This window comes from Rattus rattus, chromosome 5 (genome assembly GCF_011064425.1).
Source record: "Rattus rattus isolate New Zealand chromosome 5, Rrattus_CSIRO_v1, whole genome shotgun sequence".
Taxonomy (NCBI): Eukaryota; Metazoa; Chordata; class Mammalia; order Rodentia; family Muridae; genus Rattus; species Rattus rattus.
In genome coordinates this window covers 97,880,566-97,893,052 of record NC_046158.1, presented here as the reverse complement: position 1 = coordinate 97,893,052, position 12,487 = coordinate 97,880,566, and the positions used below count along the sequence as shown (strand labels likewise).

At 42.8% G+C, this 12,487-nt stretch overlaps 1 protein-coding gene across 1 annotated transcript in view; it reads right to left on the bottom strand.

Annotated features, from left to right (window-relative positions):
* Rtf1 (RTF1 homolog, Paf1/RNA polymerase II complex component) overlaps positions 1-12,487 on the bottom strand; it is a 58,058-nt gene that overhangs the window by 10,111 nt on the left and 35,460 nt on the right. The window contains exons 7-9 of the mRNA XM_032903976.1: positions 4,766-4,901; positions 3,835-4,012; positions 29-111 (exon numbers count right to left, since the gene is read on the bottom strand). Coding sequence (XP_032759867.1) covers positions 29-111; positions 3,835-4,012; positions 4,766-4,901 — 397 coding nt within the window. The remainder of the gene's footprint in view (positions 1-28; positions 112-3,834; positions 4,013-4,765; positions 4,902-12,487) is intronic.

The window sequence follows — 12,487 nt, the reverse complement described above, 5'->3', positions numbered from 1 at the left end:
GGGTATGCCTGGCACACAAGTATCTTACCGTAGCTGCAGCCCTTTGTTTGTTCTGGTACCACCCAGCTGGTAAACTTTGGCAGTTTCCACAACACCTGTGATCTCAGCCACCTATGACAGAGAACAGAGACACCAGTCAAATCCCCGTGCAGAGCTTTGCGCACCTTCTGACAATCTACCTCAACACAGCACAGCCGTGCAGGAGTGCACAGGAGCTGTCTCGTGGGGAGAAGTCAGACAGGGAAGGCTGGGAAGCCTTATATTCAGGGACAGCAAGGTCCAGGAGAAAGGCAATCAGTCTGGAGGGGCCATTATAGAAAAGACAAAGGTCAGGTCCTCTGTTGTTGTTGTTGAGTGTTGAACATGCTAGGTTAAGTAAGTAACATTCCTAGCACTCTACCCTTAGTAACAGACAGACAGACAAAGACATTTACTTATGTGCATGTTTACATGAAGCATACATATGCCACAGCATGGAGGCCAGAACACAGCTTTTGAGAGTCAATTCTCTCATACTGTAATGGTTTCAGGGACCAAACTCATTTGTCAGGTTCGATAGCAAGTGCATTTATAAACTGGACCATTTCACCCCCATGCCACCCCACTAATGTTCTTGCCAGGGCACAGTTGAGTGGAGCTCAAGGACAACTCTCTTTCCACCACGTGGATTCTGGGGATTGAACTCAGGTGGGCAGGCCTAGTGACAAACACACCCTATTTCTTTTTTTTTTTTTTTTTTTTGGAGCTGGGGACCGAACCCAGGGCCTATGCAGTGCTCACCACTGAGCTAAATTCCCAACCCCACACTCCCTATTTCTTATTCTCCTCCCTCCCTTCCTTATGAGACAGGTTTTAACTCCGTTGACCGGGCTGTTCTTGAACGGCAGGCTCAGGTGAGCCTCTGGGCTGTTTCTCAAACACCCAGGACATTAGGCTTCCAGCAATAGACTAGACGTGGCTCTTATTTAAGTTTCCTTAGGAAAAGACTGGGCCAGCAAAATGGCTCAGAAGGCAAAACAGCTAAGTGCAAAAGCCTACCTGACAACCCAAGGAGGCTATAAAAAGTCAGATGAAAGCTGGGCTTGAAGCACATCTTTATCCCAGCCCTTGGGAGGCAGAGGCAACTTGACCTACAGAGTGAGTTTCAGGATAGCCAGGGCTCCACACAGAACCTGGGTTCTTACCCTATCCCATCCCCCCAAAGAAGCCAGATGTAGTGGTTCACATATGTAATTCCAGAACTGCCATGGGGACACAAAGCAGGGACAGAGAATGACCTAGAAGCTCATGAACCAGCTAGTCTCCTAGAGTACACAGGGTGGCAGAAAAAAAAGACTACCTCAAAACAAGACAAAAATGATAAATGGCTTCCTAAGTTGCCCTTAGACCTCCACATACACACACCATGTCACTTACAACAGTAATTTAAAAAAAAAAAAAAAAAAGCAGAAAGCAGACTAGCTCAATGGGAAAGGGACTTGCTACTTGATGCAAGTCGAGCAACCTCCCTGGAGCTCACATGAAAGTGAAAGAAGAGAACCAACTTCAACAGTGTCCTCTGAACTCTACATGCACACGCACACTAAGCATGTATATTTCCCCCACATACCTCTTACACATAGCAATACTTTTTTTCTAAGGTTTTAAAATTTGTGTATGTGGATCGGAGAGATGGCTCAGGGGTTAAGAGTACTGGCTACTCCTTCAGAGGTCCTGAGTTCAATTCCCAGCAACCACATGTGGCTCACAACTATCTGTAATGAGACCTAGTGCCCTCTTCTGGTTTGCAGGTGTATATGCAGACAGAACACTATACATAATAAATCTTTCAAAAACCTGTGTGCACTGTGAGTAGTATGCTTGCCTGTGTGTTTTCCTTCACACTGAGGCCAGAAGTCAGGTGCCCTCCATGATTTTCCACCTATCTTTTGAGATGAGGTCCCTCACTGAACTGGGAGAGTGGTGTTTCGGCTGGACTGGCCAGTGAGCTCCTGGGACCCGTTTGTCTCTAACCATCAGGGTAGGTGTTATGTCTGTGCTCTGCCAAGCCAAGCTTTTATACGGCCACTGGGAACCTAAACGCCTGTCCTCATGCTTATGGAGGAGCACTCTACCCACCGAGCCTTCTCCCCAGCTGAGGTCCAAGCTGCCAAGCAGAATTTCTCTTTGTTTTTCAGTGAGACACCATTTGAATGGCGTTCAGGCTGCCCATGACCTGCCCATGTCGCCCAGACTGGCCTCAGAGCCACTGAGTTTGTTCTGCCTCCATCTCTGACCGCGAGCACCACATGTGCATGCTGCATGTGTGGCACGCTGGCCAAGGTCTAGTCACTCAATGGAAGTGCACGAAGGGGAGTTTCATGGCTGCTAGCACTCACACAAGGAAAGAGCTATATTAAAACTAGACAACTGAAAACAAAGCAAGCAGACACATCACCAACTACAACCAGCATGGGTAAAATCCCTGTACTCAGGAGGCAGAGGCAGGCAGATGCCCTGAGTTAGAGGCCAGCCTGGTCTACAGAGAGAGTTCCAGGATAGCCAGGGCTACACAGAGAAACCCCCTCTTAGGGAGAAAGAAAAAAAAAAAAAAAAAAAAAAAAGATCAAGTTCAATGTGTGCTATGCAGTAAGATCCAGCCTGAAGAACAAATGGGAACAGGACAACTAAAGCAGCAAGGCTCTGGCCCAAACCACAGCAACAGGGTGGACTGCAAGAGCCAGGGCAGAGTCGGTGTCACTTTTTCTCTTCCCTAGGGTCTAGGTACCTTGGTATGCAACATGGTGATTTTCATACACTGACAAAATTCATTCACATTTCTCAAACAAAACTTCTCTATTATCTAAGACAGACCAGCTAAGTCATGAATGTTCCTTCTCTCTTTCATGCTGAGAGGGAGTGAGAAGATGATTCTAAATTCAAGCACATCAGTTCTTTGGGCTCCCAAGTATACTTTTAGTTAGTTGTGAATGACTCTCACTGCTGTATGAGCTGCTCTCTGACAATTCAGCTCCTCTTCTGCTAGTCTGGCTCCTAAGTGTCTCCTAAAGGTCCATGTGCTCAAGTCTTGAAGTTGTTGGCTTGGCAATACTGGAAGGTGGCAGAAACCCCCGGGAGATTTTGTTGGCTTGGTCTTGTTTTTGAGACTCTCACAAAGTGGTCTTGCATTTCCTATGTAGAACAGAATATTTTGCCTCTGCAGTACTGGGAATAAAGACAAGCGCTACCATGTCCAGGGTCACTGGCATGCTCTCAAGGGAACTATGAGCCTCTTCTTCTCTCACCCAAATCCAGGGACGTCGGCAGCTGGCTCCCTTATATACCTTTCACCACACCCTCCTTCAAGGTCTTTTTATTTGGCATTTCAAGACAGGGTTTCTCTGTGTAGCCCTGGTTTTTCTGGAACTCTCTCTGTAGACCAGGCTGCCCTCAAACTTAAGAGATCTACCAGGCTTTAACTCCCAAGTGTTGGGACTAACCCTTTAGGGTCATAATAGCACTGAGTGTCTTAAAATTTAATCTGTAGACTAGACTGGCTTGTGGCATTCTCCTGCCTCTGTGTCTCAAGTGCTAGGATCATAGGTGTGTGCCACCAAACCTGGTTTTTCTGTTCTTGAAACAAGGTTTCACTCTGGAGCCCAGGCTGGCTTCAAACTCATACCAGCTTCCCAAGTGCTGGAAGTACAGGCGTGGGCTACTTTTCCCAGTTATAAGGGAAGCTGACTAATGCAGTCAAATGGTGGCAGAATAACAGATTTGTTCAGCAGCTCCCACTCCCAGTAGACAATCATTATATTTAAAATATGGAAAATTGTCCAAGGGAAGAATACCAACCCGGTAAACTGGCTTGCTATTATGGTTTCCAATGCCAATCCGTACAAAACATCCTGTGACAGTTTTAGCAAAGAAGGGCATGTGACACCAGCGTTCTAGCTTATGCCTTGATAACCGAACCCGATTCAGTTCCTCGGGTAAGGAGACTGGCTGTGATTTCGGAGGGATTTCTTCTTTCCTGTGAGAAACAAAGAACAGTATTCACTGTAAAATCACTAGAGAGACAGACAGCAGACTCTCAATACTTACCCAAAGAGGATGCAACTAACTTAGCAGATGAAGTAAAGGGTCAAATAAGAGTCTAATCTATATAGACTATATCTGTATATAAAGTCTACTCTACAGTGTGCACTGCCCTGACTGATGCTCCATCCCAGAAAAGCAGCTGCAGACCAGTCTGAGGGGATGTGCAGTCAGTTCATAGCTACTAGGCCCAGGGGAAATGGCCAGGGGTGCAGCCAGGAGTCAGAGGCAGGAGAAATGGATATGCAGAATTCAAAGATACTAAATCAAGCCACAAGTGCAGTCTTTACACCTATATTAAGCATCTCTTCCAAGAATCCTCTGTAACAGCTAATCTCAGTTGTCACTTGGCACTGCTAGGAAGAGGGGCTCAAAATTGGGGAGTGGGAGGGGACTGCCTTAATCAGAATAGTTTGTGGGCATATCTGTGGGGCATTTTCTTGCTGGTAATTTCTGTGAGAGGGCCCAGGCAGTGGGCAGTGCCATCCCTGGACAGGTGGTCCTGGGTTATATGAGAAAAGCTGACTGGCCAAGAGCCAGACTGGGCAAGCCAATAAGCAGCATTTTTCCTTTATTTTCTGTTTCAAGTTCTTGCCTTGGCTTCCCTTAATGATGGAACCTTTAATTTGAAATAAACAAACTCTTTCACTTTACTTCTGCCTGCTAGATCCAAACAGAGACTGCTTACTCTTCTTCTTCATCAGATGATGACGTTCGGGACGAGCGGTCTGATTTCTCACTGGACTTGTCATCGTCTTCTTCCTCCTCATCATCAGAGTAGACCTCACTGGTTTTCAATGGTTGTTTTTTGGCGAGGAGCTCAGCTAGAACAAAAAAGGAAATATTTACCTATTTACTCTCCACAAACAAGAAACCGACTCATCTTTGATCGTTGGAAAGAACTGGAACAAAGAAAAGGACCTAAGCAGACAGTCTATTATTTCTAGATTGGTCTGTGATAACCTGAGTCACACTCAGGTAAAACACAGTTAAGCATTCCGGAACCAAGATCAGATCCCACAGACCAAAATAAATAAATAAGTGATAGATAGATAGATAGATAGATAGATAGATAGATAGATAGATAGATAGATAGATAGATAGGGTTACCAACTATACTAAAATTTCCCAACCCTCCCCACATATTGGGGATTGAACCCAGGGACTCTTATATGCTAGGCAAGTGTTCCACCAGTGAGCTATATATTCAGTCCCTGTTCTCTTTAAGAAAAGGTTTTAATTACTTCCTTTATGTATATGTGTATGAGGAGGTCATAGAATAACATACAGGAGTCAGGTCTCTCCTTCCATCATGTGGGATCTAGGAATTGCCTTCACCTGTTGAGCTGCTATCTTGCTGGTTCCCTTGTGGTCTTTACTATACTTAAGATGCTTGACCTCAGGCAGGAAGAATGAAGAGAACTCATAATTATCTTTTGTTTTTAAAAATCTATTATGTGCAGGTGCTCAAAGAGGACAAAAGGTGCCAGATCCCCTGAAGCTAGAGTTATAGGCACTTAAGAATCTCCTGACATGTGTGCAACTGAACTCATGTCTGACAGTAGAGCAGCAAGCACTCTTAACCACTGACCCATCCCACCAGCATAGTTTGGCTTTTGACACAGACTCACTATGAGGTAAGTCTAGGCTAGCCTTGAACTCTGGGAGTACCACTCAATTACCCATGCCACTTTAATCTCAGTAAAGTTGTGAAAAATGAGTCAAAAAGCATACATCAAGGAGAGATGAGCTGGAGAGATGGCTCAGTGGTTAGCAGTTCTTACTGCTCTCCCAGAGGACCTGATTCAGTTCCAGCACCAACATGAGGTAGCTCATAACCACTTTAACTCTAGGTCCAGAGGATCTGGTGCCTTCTTCTGGTACTGTCATACAAAGACGCATGCACATACTTATAACTAAAATTACATACTTTTAAAAAGGAAGAAAGGCACTATCACTTTTCGAGTGACAAAGCGAGTTTTAAAGGACCAGTTGGTAACCACTGCAGACTTCTGGTTCAGCTCCATGTTGCAGCTACATAGCAGCTGCAGCATGAAGGTGGGACAGTGAAGCTTTATTCTAATAGAGGTCTTCCTCTCAGTGATGAGAGCTTTGTGAATGCTGTCACTCCCCCAAGCTGGCAATGAAATTTAAGTCACAAAAGATGGTTGTCTTCTAGTAGCTATAAAGAAAGAATGGAAGTAGAGCTCGGTATAGTGGTGTCTGTCTAGAACCCCAGCTATTTAGGAAGCTGAGCCAGGAGGAAGGTGAGTTTCAAGGCCAGTGTGGGCACTTTAATAAGTAAGATCTTGTCTCAAAATAAAAATCAGGCTGGGGAGGTGGCTCAAAAGGTGCTTGTCATCCAGCCGTGACAACCTGAGTTTGACCCTCAGAATCCACATGGTAGAAAAAGAGAATGAAATCTCAAAAGATGTTTTCTGAATTCCACGTAAACTGTATATATGTGCCTCATATATACCAACACAAAATAAATAAAATTTAAAAAATTTCTCATATACATATTTATAGAATGGATTCTTTCTCTAGTACTTAAAAAACCAAAACAACAAAAACAAACAACAAACAAAAAAGAAACTCCCTAAACCTCAAACAAGGAATAACCTCCAGAATACAAAACTTACACAGCTACAAAAAAGAAGAAAAGAAGGCATGTATGTATGTATGTATGTATGTATGTATGTATGTATGTATGTATGTTTGTTACCCATTGATGGATGATGAGAAATATCATATGAATCTATTTTTATGCTCACAAAAAAAAGAGAAGAAAATATATAGAGAAACAGGGTCTGATATATTTTAGACTGGCTTTGAACTTGCTATTTGGCCAAGGATAACCTTCAGCTTCTAATTCTATTGCTTCATCTACCCCAGACGAATGCTGGGAGTAGAGGGGTGCATTCATGTCTGGGGTTGAATCCAGGGATCTGTGCATTGGTAGCAAAGCATCCTACCAACTGAGTGACACCCCATCCCTTTGGTATGTATATGAAACATTTAAGTGATGCCCACTATGGGAAGGGGGCAAGGCATCAAGTAGAAGGATATGGAAGCTGAACTTCCCCTTAATATACCTTGTGTGACATTACGAAATACATCTTCATTCCCTTTCCTGGCACACAACTCCTAAAATCCATGGAATCTTCAAAGTGATAGTGTCTTTTAGTATGCTAATGAGTTGACTGGTGGCTGCAAGCCCATAGGTAGCTTCAGGACAGGGGCTGGTCCCTGGAAAGACCAAGGCAGTATTAGAGAGCTGAGACTCAGATCTTCAAGGAGAAAGAGGCTGAAGGTTAAGCAGATTACCAATGGCCAATTGATTTGCTCAATCTTTGTAATGAAGCCTCAAAAACAAACAACAACAACAACAAACCTTCCATAGGATAGGATACAGAGTGCCTGAACAGAGGAAGTTCCTAGAGGGTGGCCTGTCCAGAGGGCTAGGGCTTCCTAGCAAATGTCCCACCTAATGATTCGTTTCAGTTGTATCTTTTGTAATAGCTCTTATAATAAAGTTGATAACCTAGTCAGGCATGATGGTACATACCATAATCCCAGCACTGGGGAAGTGGAAACACAAGGATTACAAATTCAAGTCATCTACAACCACACAGAGTTCCAGGCCAGACTACCAATTAAGACCTTGTTTCAGGGCTGGAGAGATGGCTCAGTGGTTAAGAGCACTGACTGCTCTTCCAGAGGTCCTGAGTTCAATTCCCAGCAACCACAGGTGGCTCACAAACATCTGTAATGGGATCCAGTACCCTCTTCTGGTGCGTCTGAAGACAGCTAAAGGGTACTTATAAATAAAATAAAGACATTAAAAAAAAAAAAAAAAGACCTTGTTTCAAACAAAAACACAAACAAACCTAAGTATGCCTGAGTCCTGTGCAACACTGTAGCAAATTAACTGAATTCAAAGGAAGCAGGACTTGGCCCATAGCTCAGAAGCACAGATAAAAGAACCTGGACATCCCTGGGAGGACTGAGCGTTCAATTTGTGGACAGAATGGGTTCAGTGCTGAACTGAATTACCAGAGGCTTAGTTGGTGTCTGGTATAGAATCAGTTGCTAATTTGCCAGTGGAAGAAATTATCATATTAGAGATCATAGACGTCTGTGTTGATTGTTGTTAAACATGTAAGAAACTGAGTTAGGGGACTGGAGAGATAGCCCAGTGGTTAAGAGAACTGGTTACTCTTGCAGAGGATCCTGGCTGGGTTCCTAGTATTCACACAGTGGGTCACACCCATCTCTAACTATAGTTCCAGAGAATCTGATGCACTAGGCATACACAGATATGCATATACAAACAAAAAAATTCATATATATATATATATAAATGTTTCCCCTCCTTACCTATAGATGTTTGTTAGAAGATACAAATTTGGAACCATGGATTTTATAATTTATATGTTCATGAGACAAAGTAATAATTAAAAGGCTATTTTTAAACACCAAAAGCAAAATTTACATTTGATGAATAACTATACAGAAATGAACTGTAATGAGTAATTTAACCCCCCCAAAAAAAGATTTGAGAGTGAGTGTGATACGATGCAGACCTGTAATCCCAGTGTATGTATGTGTATCACGTGTGTGCAGTAACCCTCAGAACAAGGTCAGAAAAAGGTACTGGATCCTAGAACTGGAGTTACTTGTGGTTGTGAGCCACTATGTGGATGCTGGGACTCAAACACAGATCCTCTAGAACAGCAGCAGGTGCTCTTAAGTGCCAAGTCGGCTCTCCTGTCCTCTTACCATCAATGGGTGCGGGAGCCAGGGAGGGTGGCACACGCCTTTGACTCCTGCACTCGGGAGACAGGCAAGCAGGTCTCTAAGTTCCAGATGAACCTGATCTACAAAGTCAGTTTCAGGACAACTTCAACAACACAGAGAATTCCTGTCTCACCAAAACTCAAAAAACAAAAACAAAAACAAAAACAAAAACCCAAACAGAAAACAATGGGTGTTGGAAAAATTGAATAATATAACAAGGAAAAGATAAATTGACCCCCTTTATGCCATTTATAAAAATTCATTGTAGATGATCAAAGACCTAATTAACTAAAGATGGAGCAAAGATCTAAATTAAGAACTAAACTATATAAGTCTTAAAGAAAATCACTAGAGAATTATGACATTGGATCTGGCAAGGATTTCTTGGATATGACATCAAAAGGTTATAAAAACAAATAAAAAGAGTCATCAGCTAGTGTGGTGGTGGATGTCTTTAACCTCAGCATCTGGGAGAAAGAGATGGGCAGATTTTTGTGAGGTCTATGCCAGCTTGGTTAAACACAGTGAGTTTCAGGACAGTTAGCACTACAAAGAGAAACCCTGTCTGGAAGGAATGAAGGAAGGAAAGGAGGGAGGGAGGGAGGGAGGAGGGGGGAGATGAGAAAAGAGCCAGGCATAAAAAAATTATACATACATGATTTCATGCATATGAAATATTTAGAAAGCAGATAAGTGGCTGCCTTAGGCTGAGAAATTGTGGGTTTCTTATGGTTAAGTGCATAAAAACCACTGTTTTACTGGACAGACCTGTGAATTCTACCTAATAAAAGCTGTTTGCATTGTAAACTTTTCATGAGTAAACAGTATTTTATAAGCTTTCTTTCAATAAAGTTGTTACACAAAATAAATATGTAGCTAGGCCATTAGGGTGCCTGTCCAGCACAGATAAGGCCCTGGGTTCCATCCTTAGCATCAAATAGACCAGCTGTGGGGGAAATGCCTGTAACCCTAGTACTCGAGAGGTAGAAGACGATGTTCTGAAGTTTAAGGTCATTCTTTCACTCTTGGCTACATAGAAAGCTTGAGGCCAGCCTGAGCTATAGGAGGCACTGTCTCCAAAAAGAAAATCAAAAGATTATTATACAGGGGCTGGAGAGATGGCTCAGTGGTTACGAAAGCACCGACTGCTCTTCCAGAGGTCCTAAGTTCAATTCCCAGCAACCACATGGTGGCTCATGACCATCTGTAATGAGATCTGATGCCCTCTTCTGGTGTGTCTGAAGACAGCTGCAGTGTACTTATATATAATAAATAAATAAATCTTAAAAACACACACACACACACACACACACACACAAATAAATCTTTAAAAAAAAAAAAAGATTATACAGTTATATAATCTTTTCTTTTTTTTTTTTTTAAATGAGATCCTGCTATGTTAATCAAAGTAGTTTCAAAAACCCAGGCTCAAGCCATTATCTTTTTTTTTTTTTGGTTTTTTTTTGGTCCGAACCCAGGACCTTGCGCTTCCTAGGCAAGTGCTCTACCACTGAGCTAAATCCCCAACCCTCAAACCATTATCTTATCTCAGCTTCTCAAGCAGTTACAAAAAAAGGTATGTTGCTACCATGCCTAGTTTCTTTAATTTTATAAAAATTATATCTTATTTTATATGTATGGCTGTTCTGCCTATATGTACATCTATGAACTGTGTACCTGCAGGGCCAGGAGAGCACATCAGATTCCCTGAAGTAGAGAAACAATGGTTGTATACAGTCATGTGGGTACTGAAATTGAAATCAGGGTCTCTGGGACAGCAGCCAGTATTCTTAATGTAGTCTCTCCTCAGTCCTACAACTAACTTCTTGATGTTATCCTTAAAACAAACAAACCACAAAAGAAAAACAACCAAAATCCTAGCTCTGTATACTGAAAAGGCACAAAAACGGAGAGAATAATCAGTTGAATGAATATTCTTCTGTGCAGACTGTAGTCTCTATTTTCTCAGCAGAAAGGGCTGCTAAGAGAAATGAGTAATTCCAAATCTCAAAAGAAAGCAGGCTACATGAACTGCAGGGGTGGGGCAAACTCTCAGGATGTGGTTGATATCTGAGTCCACAGTTGGCACGTTGGAGACCCTAGGTTCCATTTCCAGCAACCCACCACTCCTAAAAGATTGAAAGCATAGGCAATGGTCAATGATAGAACATTTGATTGCCTAAGATGTATGAGGTCCCCAGTTCACTCCTGACTTGGGCGGGGAGAGAGAAAGAAAGGAGTGTTGTGTATGATTAGCCTAAGAGCCAAGCAAAAGCCCCTTTGGGAAGTTTAGCTGCATCCCCTTGTGAAAGGATTATCCCATATGGACTTTCTGACTGTATACATCCCTCATGGAGGGGCAGAGAGGGTCACACGATCCTTACCAGATTATTAACTCCACACCACCTGTTGTATGCAATGTTTGCTTTAATTGTATGAGGCTTCAGGGAGGGGCTATAGTATAGGGTGGGGCACTAGAAGAGTAGGGCTGCTCCATCTATTCAGGGAAGCGCTCATCCCTGCTGGGTATGGCCTTTCAGGGAAGGGACACTCATATCCCTGTAAGTCACACCTTGCCCATTGGGATGACTATTCTTATTGTCAACTTGACTATGTTTGGAATTAACTAAAACACAAATGACTGGACATACCTGTGCAAGCTTTCTTGCTTAATTGGATCATTTGAAATGGGATGATCTATTTCTTTTTTTTTTTTTAATAAAAAAATTTATTTTATTTATATGAGTACACTGCAGCTGTCTTCAGACACACCAGAAGAGGGCATCAGATCCCACTACAGATGACTGTGAACCACCATGTGGTTGCTGGGAATTGAACTCAGGACCTCTGGAAGAGCAGTCAGTGCTCTTAACCCCTGAGCCATCTCTCCAGCCCCTGGATGATCCATTTCTAATGTAAATCTTTGAGGTGAGAAGACCCACCTCTAACCTAGGCCATACCTTCTGATGGAAGCCTATATAAAGGTTATGGAAGAAACTCTGTTTTTGCCTGCTTTCTTCCATCCTTAATTCTATTCCTTTACTGACATTAGAGTCTATTTTAAGATTCCAGCATATTTTGAAGAGCAGCTGAGACATCCAGTCTTGTGGACTGAACAATTACTGGATTCCTGGACCTTCTCTATAGAGGCAGCCATTGTTGGACTAGCTGGACCACAGCCTGTGAGTTATTCTAATAAATCCCCTTTCTATACATATATTCAGACATAAGTTCTTTTATCCCTAGAGAATCCTGGCTAATACAACCATGTTTGTAAGGAAACCCAATAAATTGATTGATTCTCCAGAGTAAAGTTTGGTGGGATCATGATGCCTCCTTGGGGCCTCAGGAGGAGGAGGAGGAGGAAGCAAAGGAGGAGAAAGAGGAAGAAGAAGAGGAGGAGGTTGTTGCTTATGTCTCCTCTTGGGAATAAATCTTAACAAGAGGGAAGGATTTGAGAACTGAGTACTGGGGTCTTGCCAAGGGGCCATAACCAGTTGGCTGATTAAGAAGAGCAACAGTTGTGTCAGATTATAAGAAAACATGGGTGATTCTCACAGATATTGAGACTAAATCCCCACAACTGGTCCATGTACAGAGTACTGCAGAA